At 37.9% G+C, this 11463-nt stretch overlaps 1 protein-coding gene across 1 annotated transcript; it reads right to left on the reverse strand.

The window, feature by feature from the left end:
- Window positions 1–787: 787 nt before the first annotated feature.
- Window positions 788–11214, reverse strand: LOC137946133 (protein tesmin/TSO1-like CXC 5). The gene is made up of 8 exons (XM_068792332.1): window positions 10955–11214; window positions 10200–10307; window positions 9582–9759; window positions 6957–7313; window positions 4401–4504; window positions 4196–4290; window positions 2521–2943; window positions 788–1310 (listed from the first exon to the last, which is right to left on the reverse strand). The coding sequence occupies exons 1-8, from the start codon at window positions 11119–11121 to the stop codon at window positions 1087–1089; spliced, it is 1656 nt and encodes a 551-aa protein (XP_068648433.1). The 5' UTR covers window positions 11122–11214; the 3' UTR covers window positions 788–1086.
- Window positions 11215–11463: the final 249 nt, after the last annotated feature.

An 11463-nucleotide genomic window follows, 5' to 3' on the forward strand; every position in this document is an offset into this window, starting at 1 on the left:
ATTTGAGTCTTCTGTTTAAACTATTTTGTTTTGGTGTAATAGAAAATGGTACAGTACAAAAAGAAAATTGCAGTCTTTTGGTTTACTTTTTTTCCTTCTCTGTTTGCTCCTTTTTTGGTTCTTCTTGTTTTCCCCTTTGCCATTTGGCCTGATACTTTTCTTTCGGCTTTTCCTTCTTTATGCCAATCTGTTTTTCTTTTTAATTTTCTTTTAAGTCGTTCCGTGACGGTGGTCCCATTGCATCTGAACGCAAGCCGTCAGGCGCAGATTTGTGCTCAAACTAATGGATATAATGCAAAGCATGTAATAGCCGTATTGATTATCAACAATTACTTTTCGTCATTTGTTGGTTACCAATAAACACAAAACCATGATGTTAAACATGCGTCATCATCGTAAGAAGAGGGTTATGGACCAGTACCTGCTAGGGCCATCTTTCTCTAGCCTTTCTAAAATGAGCGCATATTCATTGGTGCCCTTAAGATCCGTACAAAGAGACCCAATTACCCTGTATATCAGGCTGTTATGCTGCATCAACCCAATTCTTAAAGAGCTATCATCTAGTGATGTTTTATTATCGTTAATACTATTGAGGCTCTTAGAAGGGGTTCAAGATTAATATGGTGTTCTTCACTTTAAGAAGCGATAACCTTCTATAATGTCTTCAAGAAACCAAATCCATTTTAGAAAAATCCTGCGTTTTGAAGAGATGGTGCCTCCATTTAGCGGTTCTCTCAGGCTTGGGATATAAACTAGAGTGACACTCCAAACCTACCCAATCCACACCAAAATCATCCTTCAGAGACGATAATATGCTAGAATACATTCTATTGATGAACAGCCTCATGGGGCTTTATGAATAAAAGCGACTTAAATACAAAATTTATGAGAAGAGAGAAGAAGATAAATGGATCAGAAAGAGGTGAAGGAAGAGGAAAGGGCGAAGAAAAAATTGGATCCACTCGCAGATCACTTTGCCCACGACTGGATTGGGTCAGCGAATTACACTCGCTATAATTGCAGCAATGGCTGCAAGATGGGACCTGAGCCCAAATATTACATAGATGAACACAAGATCATGATATTCTAATTCTCTGTTTCAACATTCTCTGATTTTGGTTTCAATTGTCCATTCTTCACCACGTGTCCAACCTTTGGAGGCAGACTCTTGTTATTAGCCGTCTTGCCCATATTTCCAGCCAGAGTCAAACCTGGTCCAGCTGAAGCTACATCTCTTGCAATTCCATTACCAACAGGTTCTGGATGACTTACAGATTCAGGTTTCGCAGTCAGAGAAGAATAATTTGTCACTGTTTCAGAAAAAGAAAACGAATGAAAAACCAGCAATCAGATAATCTGCTCAAGCTGAAGCTAATCAACATCAAACTTAATGCACAGATTTTTCCAAAAGGATCAAATATCCACTGAACCACAGCTGTATACAGTTTTATTAGTTACAATTTGGAAAATAGACATCAAACTCGAATGTAGATGGTGCAAACAGGTAAAGGACAACATTAATGAAACCGTTAACATGAGTTAGGGCAGGCCTATTTCCCCACCCATGGATAAAATTGTTGATTTCATTGGTCATGCTCCAATGAAATCAAGCACCACCAGCATACGTTTCCCATGATTTTGGAGATATTTGTGATAAGACAATTTCAGCTAGCTATCTCCTCATAAATCAAACCAAATCAAGGTATTAACTTCTCAGATAGCACTATTTACTTTGTCATATCACACAGATTTAAGTTAACAATAAAAAAAATAACTGATTAAGAGTAATTTTTTTGTCACAATCTGGAGGAGCCACCATCCAAAAGTTTTATCAGTTTGAAAAATCCCAACTGGTAGATAAATCTGTTTATGACTATTTCAACACATGACAACAGGTAAACATGACTTAATCGAGTTTCGACACATTAACAGTAAACAAGGGTATTGGTCTACTTCTAAGATTTTATCTTTACAAGGACTGTCCCGTCAAATTCTGGGTCTTCTTCCTAATAATGGCACAGTTCAGATGAACCAATATCAAACTCAACGTTGCCCAGTACAGAAGTTAGTAAAGATTAGACCACAGATTTTTTTTTCCAACATCATGAGAAATTCCACAAGATTAGATCACTAAAGATAATTTTTTGACATCATAAAAAAAAAAAAAGAAAGAGATCCAGACATTGACACTTTAAAATGCAACTCTCCTGCAAAGCAGAAGCCACAAAAGCAAGTCATGACCAGGATCATTTTTTTGGAAATGTCATGATCAGGACCACTGATGTCATATGCTATTACAAGCCATGCAGGAGCTAATTTCTGCTCGAGATGGAACCCCAACAATTCAATCAAATTTCTGCTAAGTCAACTGTTCATTTGACATGAAACAGATGCATAAAATGTATTGCATAATGATGGCTAAAAAGAACTGTGCTTCTACGAGCTTTACTAAGGACCCAGCATGCAAGTCACGTCCTTTTACACTTTGAAATGAGTAATTTAAGAGATTGATCACCCTACCTTTTATTTTACCACACGTCGTGATTTTATGAAGACAATTTCGGAACTCTGTCAAGATACATCTCTCCTGTTCTGCATAGATCTCTGTCACCCCGTGGCCAAATGGAGTGCCTACAAGGATTCCCCGACCACTGCTCATGGAACCAGATGGGGAAGCCTGTGCCATAAGCACTGCATCTTTCTCATGACACATTAGTGCTAGTGTTCCAGGGGACATGGGTCTTCCTTTCTGGAAATCAGCGCTATCTGAATTCAAATCGTCTGTGCTAGTCTTATCAACCTGGTTAGCACATGATTGGTCATCAACAGCTGCATTCCGTACATCTGGTTCTTTTGAACTAACATCTCCATCTTGAGTTGAACATGGAAGAGGATTTTCTGTAAGATCACTCTCTGGCTGCTTATCAAAATTGCCATTCTTTGCTGGATTTTATATAAAATAAAACAATAAGAGGTTATTATCAGTCACACTTTATAATAAAATTTCTGAGCACTTCATGGAGTACCTAAAACATATTTGTAGTCAACTTGAACTACATTGGGATGTTAACAAAACTAAGGTAAGCAATTATGCTTTTTAAGCAACCAAAGATATAATTGCAATCATGGAGGGAACAAGAATTAAATTAGTTTGCAATAGAAATGGAAGAGATGAATTTGGAAGCCAGTGTTAGATGATGTATATGAACTGAAAATAAGATTATTACGATCAATGAAGGCCCACGACAACTTACAGAAGGGCCTTGCCAAGACAAACCCTAAGAGAAAGGTTATATGTGCAATTTATCAGATCATCACAATCATTGTCAGAACCCTTTCCCAACTATTTGGTGCATGGCTACATGAATTTGCATCAACAGTGCTTTAGCATTAGCCAACTCCATCGCTGGGTTTGCCTGCCTAAAATTTTCAGCACCACTTTCATGCCAATTCTGGTACTCCTCTATAACTTGCTGTTCCCACAACCAAGAATCACAAAACACTTCCCAACTGTAATGGGTCTCTGTTGGTGCAGAAACCTTCTCAAATAATTCTCTAATTCTATTTTCTTTAGTAACACTCCTAACTATACTCCACTATGTTCATCTTTAATTTGTCGTTCCTAGTTGGGTCACAAATCTGCCTCAACATTTTCACCTCACCCTCAGTGGAACTCCTTATGCATTTACCATATAGCATGGTACCATAGCTGTTTAGTGGTTGAGCTTAACAGGAGAGAATCTCTTTGGGGTGCAATTTAGTGGTTGCAGCTGACATATTCAGACTTCAGTTAGCTAATTGAAAACCCTTTAAGAAATATTTCTATGCTTCTAATTTCATATCTATGCCATCTCTCTATTTGTCAATTGCTGATAAACCATTTAGAAAAAACAAACACCATCGGATTGCTTCTTGAAATCAAATAGAGAGAAGTGTCTAAATGAAGCTCCCCCTCAAAACAGCCGCTATAAATTCTAGACCTTCACAAGTAATCAGTACTTTCTGAAGTTCAACATAAGCAAATCATGTTAGCGGTACCGCATGCTTGAACTTGACATCCTCGACTAAAACCCAAGTCCATTTACCACCTTTTAAACGTCAAGCTCATGTACTTCAAATAATCACTGCACTGGAAAAAGTATATGCCATATGAAAGTGGAAAGGAGATGAACCATCAATGTATTAAAAAATATACCTGCAACTGCCTTAGCAGCTTCTCCTGCTACTACCACCAAAAGTCTGCACAACTCTTTCACATTCTGAGGTTTTACCACATCAACTAACAATGACCTTAAAACAAGTACAGGAAAATTCTGTAAGTAAAAAAAAATGATTAATGTTAACATCAAGATTGAAAAGGAAATGGAAAAGGAATGTTAGATGTTTCAATGATGAAGCACCTGTATGGGGGTTTTGAAGATCCTGGCACAGCAGAATTAGCAGCACGAGCCACGGGAACAGAATTCATGGAAGACGAGGGTGCAGTGGTTTTCAAATGATTCCCCTAATATAAACAGGAAACCACGAACTCATGGGCACATGAACATGCAAATAACTTGCTAGAAGTAAGATCTATTGCTTATCCATCGACTAAGAAACTAAGTATCCTCTTTTGAGGGTTAACCAATTTTCTTGTAGAAAATTACTCACAACTATTAAAGAATTTTCCTACTATTTTTGAATTTCTGTTTCAACCATTATTATATATGTACCAACAAGTAGACGGAACAGTATCTTTAACTTTAAAATCTAAAGTAAGGGAACATTTCATCCCACAAAGAATAATGAAGAAAACGATAATCGATTGATGATGCAAAAATGACACTGTATTCAGTCCCTATGTTAGGAGGCGGTGCAAGCTTTGTGGAAACTAGGGATGCAAACTTTGAATGGCAGGCACAGTGTCTGACTTGACGAACTGTAAAGAAACTTTTTACAAACCTTTTTTTTTTTTAATGACAATGAAAAGAGAGGATTCATTAAGAATAAAACTCCCGAGGGAGGAAATACAGGGGTAAAAATACAAGCAACAAGGACATAATAAAACCCAAAAAGCAAAACTAAATGGGGAAAGAGGTGCCAATGATGAGGTATTGCCTAGTGACTTCTTCCCTAGCTAAAGTGTCTGCCATAATATTGGCGCACCAAGGGGTGATGCCAAGAAATGGGCAGACCATTACAAATATCCCTGATTCATCAAATACATAAAAAAATCTCCAAAGTAGGCTCTTGGCCCCTGAAACCCCATTGATGACAACTGCAGAGCCCTCAACAATGAGGGTGGTAAATCTATCCACAATGATCGAAGGCTCTGGAGTAGGGCTCTCAACTCTGCCTGGAGTCAAACCAGCCAAAAGAGGGAAACTAAACAAGAAGAACATTACAAGCAGAGCCTACATTGCCCCGTGAACTGCCTTCAGAGTTTAGCTTAATAGATCCCTCTAGGGGGGGGGGGGGGGGGGGGGTGGTTACCTAGGTGATAAAGAGAAGGGATGTGATGGTCAACATGATTGATGACAGTTCTCCAGTTTGTACAAAATAATAGAACCAAGGATACGCAAGGTGCCTTGGAATTTACTTGCTCAAAAGAGGATGCAGTGCATGGCTGCTTAAATAACTCCCTCCATGATTCTTTATTTACCATCAAATGTTCTTTTATTCCTTGCGTTCTAAATGTTCCACATTACAGCTGCAAGGGACAACATCCAATTTTTTTTCCCAATTTTACCCCACAGGACAGACAGTGATTGTTCAGAAAGGGCTTGGATGGATTCTAGGAGACAAAGGTGGAGGCCAAATTTCAGAATGAAGGCCTTCCAGACTTAGGTGGAGAAGAGAGTGGAGTAGGAGGTGATTTACATTCTCAGAATCTCCACCATAAAGCTTACAGGATTGATCTTTAACATCATTCCCCCTTTTACATGATTGGTCCACAGTAAGGATCTTGTCCCTGGCAGTGCACCAGATGAAATGCTTGACTTTAGGTGGGGCCAGAATTTTCCAAGAGATAGCTGAAGGAGCAGATTGATTAAAATTGTAGCCTCAATGTATGCATACTGGGAGGCGACAATGAATGAGCTTTTTACAAAACCTTGCCTATCATAAACTGAGTCTCCAGGCCAGACATTAAAGCTTCCTCAAAATCTGCTAAAACAAGACCATTTACAAAACAAGGAATTTCCGAACATCTAACTTTAAGGTGTATTTTCAAAAGTAGTGATCCAGATAAAAGGATTCAGGACATGACCAGACTCTTCAAACTTGCCTAGATAAAGGAAAAGGCTGATTTGCCTAGTTTGACCCAATTTGCATGTGTGAGAAGAATTTGTTGTGAAACACATGTTTAAGCATATGATTTTCTTGATTCATCTCATATTAAATGATTTGCCTAACTTAGTGACACCTTATATGCTTGTATCATAGAGAATTATGCTTATATTCCAATTAAGTTTATTATGCACTTCTCACAATAAGCCGATATAAGCACATGTGCGTGTGTGCCTCTGATACATTCACAGCTTCTTATTGTAAATCACCAAAATATTTGGTAAAAGCTGTATTAAATATTATATACATAAGTTTAAATTCTCTTATCTTCAATATTTTTACAGAAACTTTAATGTGTATTCTGAGGTGACCTGGGCTTGTTCTGACTTGCTATGACTGACTCAGACCCTGAAATGGGTCCCAACATTGTAAGAGCAAAAACATGCTTGGAACAGCTAGATTTACAAGCATGTGATGCTCAAGCTGATTAAAAGCTCTTTAATCAAGTGTAAGCTCACGACTAGCTGTAGATATCTGACACACACCAAGCTCAACTCACTAATTTCTAGCTTCCAAAGGTCCACTTAAATGAAGCTGATCACAATTGCAGCCACTAGTAACTAGTAATGATTAATTTCATCAAGACAACAGTTGAGAATTTCTTCCTATATGTCAGAAACCACAAATACCTGAGGGAATTGAGCAAGCCTATGTAACGATGGGTCCTTAACTGCTGTGCCAAACAGAATGTCTTGGTTTTTCCTCCTCTTGCTAGCAGGAGGAGATGCATAACCAGAAGTTCCTATAGCACCACTAATGGCAGCATTAGCAGCCTGATGTACATAAATAGCATGTCCATGATCTGGATTGAAAAGTGCCCGTCTCTCTTCACTGCCTTCAAAGTTCTTGCAGTCTTGGCATTTACAGTTTTCAGAGCATAGAATATTGGCCTGGAAGCATTCACAATATTTTTTGAGGCACCCTGATTTCTTACAGTGACACCCCTTGTTGTGCTTCCCCACTAATGGCAACTCTCCTGTTTCCTCCTAGAGTTGTTCAACAAGTTAATATGAATGTCAAATAACCAGAAACATAACAGGGAATACAAGAAATTCAGAGAGAAACATAAGGAAATACATCAGTAAAAACTATTTCTTTTCTTGGCACTGTCAAGAATGCTACTAAGCCCATTTAATAAACTGAAGGTTGATGATAGATTTTGGTAGAACTTTATAACTTAATTATATTTTATGATTAAGTTACACAAAAATTAGTTAGAAAAATCAATTGCGATTCTGCAAACAAAGATATAAGAAACTCAAAGTGACATTTAAAGAAAAAGTAGAGTAAAAAACTGATAGCCAAAGGCAAAAAGGTCCCAACGAAATGACAATTAAAGATCTTCAACAAATAATATTTTACAACCAGTAGGATCCTGGTTGGGAAGCAACGGCATTTATCAGCAACTGCTTGAGTTAATTAAATAACCCTAGGATAAACCAATTTAACAATAGATACATAGTGAATCCTAACAAGGCTTATACGGACCTATTAAATCCTAAGCTAGTTGTACTAGCCACAAGTAGGACAGCACTTATGCCCTTTCTCAAAGAAACACCTAACTTTAGCAGCATTAAGATTAATGGGAATTCCTAAATAAGTTCTAACTCTTGCAATTATAAAATTTTAAAGCTTAGATCAAATTTGTACATAAGCCTGCCTAGAATTAGTTAAGAGCCAAGTTATTTAGATCGAAAGAATGATTTTAGCCAAGCCATGTTATCATAAAATAAAACTTCAGCAAGTCAACTCATCACCTGTAACACCCTTTTTTATTGGTCAGTACAGCGCAAAGTGCCATTCGGCCAAGAAAATTACTAAGCCATGTCAAGGAAAACAGATGACCACGTAACTAATTATAACTTCCACATTTCGTAGAAGATGGACAGAAAAATTGTCAAAATTGAGTCTGGGTTCATCCCAAAAATCCCAAAATGGCTAAACCAAAATTAGGCAGTCCCTTCCCAAGTAGTAAATATAGGATTTTTCTTATCCTAAATTAAAGTAAGACTATTCTTAACACTCCCCTTTCACGTGCAAACCCGCTTTATGGCTCCTACAATTAATCAACATTGGGAGAAGACCTACATAAAAAAATACCCACTCTGATACCATGCTAATGTTTTTTTTTTTTAAATGTGATACCATGCTAATGTTGGGTCCTGTTCCACTCCAAAATGGCTAACCAAAGTCAGAAAACCTCTTCCCAAACAATAAGCATAAGATTTTTCTAATTTAGAATCCATCTGAGACTATGCTTATAGTTAGTTGGAATAGTTCTACGTAGACAAGTGTTATGGAAAATTGTTAGCTTATAAGGTTGAGCAATAAGCCCCCAAAGTGGGAAAGACTTGGGTGAATGTTAACACTCACAAAAGCTACAAGGAGGAAGAAGTGGAAAGAAAAATAATACAAAAAAGAAATTAAAACGCAGCAAACAAATCAAGTTCCCAAAAGGCGTTTAATTTTAGATTCTCTTCAATTCCATCTAATGTCTTCCTAAAACTTAGTCTTTGCATCAGTTCTGGGACTGGTCTTTCAGTGGTAATGAGCCGTTCCCAAATGCATATGATATAAAAAGGACCAGATGCACAAAGCAAGCAAAAGAAAGGAAATTATTCTTCTTTATCTAAGAATTTGTTTTGCAAATAGTGGCACAAAAATACCCTGATTCATTGACATGTAAAGTTTCATGAAAATATTAACATTTATTTTACATTTACAAAAACATGAAGGAAAAGCATGGAGAGATTTAGCCAACCACTCACTTATGGGACTCATGAATAACATTTTAGTACAATAAGGTGCAACTGCTGCATGTAGCCAACTCATATTTAGATTTTGATTCATTAATTCGGTAAAAACAGATATTTTGTCAGCATAACCAGAGAAGGAAAAGCAATCTGAAAGTCTTATATCATAGGTCAAGTTCAACAAAAAAAAACTGCTGCCATCAATCTCCAAACAGAATGACGACTCAGTTAGGTTTTAAAAAGCTCCTAATTCTATCAAAAGAGGTCATTATGTACTACAAACTACCTTGTAGAGGAGTTATCATCACAGCAGTTGGTAAACATAGGTTGATGTTACAACTTCAGAGTCTTAGCAGATCAGAACCGATGCATAGTCAAGAATAATAACAGGATGAACTTTAACAAAGTTGCCATCTGAGACATAAACTAACTTAAGAACTCTAGTTGGCATCAAACCTACAACCCTAATTGGTTACTATTTCAAAGAGTTCAGACACTTACCCTTATATCTCGAGAGGCATGTGGACTGCTGCCTATCTTTGGCCTGAAGGCATTTGGATTCCGCTCCAGAGTAGCCTCAACAGCTTCCTGCCTAGCACCTTCATTCTCAACATTGTTTTGACAGTTTGTACAGTTACATCCATCACAGTAAACACCAGATGCGAAACACTCACAGTACCTTAAAAGTGTATGGTTCAGATTAGATTCACATAGTAATAAAGCTTAGCAACTGCCATCAGATTGCTCATTTTAAAAAAGAAATGGAAAAGCAAGTACAAAGCAATATAATGCACTATAACTTCAATAATCTGTACAGCTTTACAACTAAATTTGCTTAAATAATGAACGATTAATCATCCTTGTGACCATTGCCGGGTCTCGCCCATCCATATACAGCACCAAGACCTCCATGCAATGCTAGAAACTAGATCATTATAGCATGATATAGATCAGCCCACAGTTACTACTTTATGGATCCATAAAAAATGTCGGCAAATTATGCTGGTGTCAGGCAGAAATTGCATAGTATTAAGATCAGCAAACAATATAACAAAAAAAGATGTGTATGGAGATAAAGCAGTAGCGTTTCTCAAGGATAATTCATATCGAAACACTTACAACTTCAGGCACCGGGAGTGTTTGCAATTACACTGCTTTAATTTCTTTGGAGTATTGTCCTTTATATCAAAGGGTGGACGTGATCGAGCTCGAGGGGAATCTGGCTTTCTGAAAAAAGAAATACTTTGTTAGATTTGAATTTTCACCTCATTTAGAGCCAAATTTTCATCAAGCACTAATACAGCAACAGATCTAACCAAGCCCAACAAATTCGTGAAACTAAGTTTCAAGCAAAATTCTTCAAAGATTATGAATTCAAATTTCAAAAAGCTCAAACAAGCAGAAGCCTAAATGGTAACATAAGTCCAGGTTTTTCACTTAGTGTCTTGAACTAAATATAACATTCAGATACCCAAACAAAGTAGTCAGCCCCTTTCTTACATACTTGAGTTTTTGCACTCTTCCACAGAGGCAGCCAGCAGATTGATCACAAAGGGAAAGAATTTACACTTAGTTCGTCCAGTACTCGACGAAAAACTGGAAGAATAGAGTAATTAACTATAAAAAATGGCATCGTATACTAATTTACACCTCATGACAAGAAAACAGGAAATGGAAAAATACAGCAACCTGATCCATATAAGGAACAATACTCCGAGACAAACATAATTAGCTAAAAGCCTCGTATTTTCCATGCAATCCACCGGGAAAAACATCGAAACGACAAAAAAACGCAGTAAGATAAAAAAGAAAAAAAAGAAAAAAAGAAAAGAAACAAGTAATCATAAAACAGCCAAATGAATTGTAAGGCTCACATAATAGTGGACATGGACAGCGGCTGATGGAGCGGCGGCTCCGAGACCGACCCTGCTACCGACACACCGCAGAAAGCCGTAAAATCCAGCTGCCGAGCTAGCTTCTTCGCAGGAAAATCCACCGCAGAGGCCGAAGCGGAAGGCGCCGATTGAAGCCCTTGCTCCATCTATCCTTAATTCCCCCACAGCGGCAAGAAAACCCGCAAGAGAAGCACAGAAAAGACGAAAAAACCTACTTTTTAATCGGCGATGCACTCCTAACCCTCTCCTTATCCCCGTATCTGCTCCATCAACACCCAACACTTCGACAAATCCCGGATAGGCCGACAGATCGTCGGCACGACTCCACCGGCATGCCACCGGAACTCTTTCAAACCCGCCGGAACTCTATCCGTACAACGAGAGGGAGAGAGAGGATTTTGAAAGTATAAGAGAGAATCGAAAGGCGAGAATACGCCTCTCTCCTCCCTCTGGTTTTGAAGTTTTGAATTGAATTCCAATTTTTGGAT

The sequence above is a fragment of the Aristolochia californica genome, unplaced genomic scaffold (assembly GCF_029961685.1).
Source record: "Aristolochia californica isolate CCGP_79_NKW_82.1479 unplaced genomic scaffold, dmAriCali1.0.hap1 SCAF_12, whole genome shotgun sequence".
Classification (NCBI taxonomy): domain Eukaryota; kingdom Viridiplantae; phylum Streptophyta; class Magnoliopsida; order Piperales; family Aristolochiaceae; genus Aristolochia; species Aristolochia californica.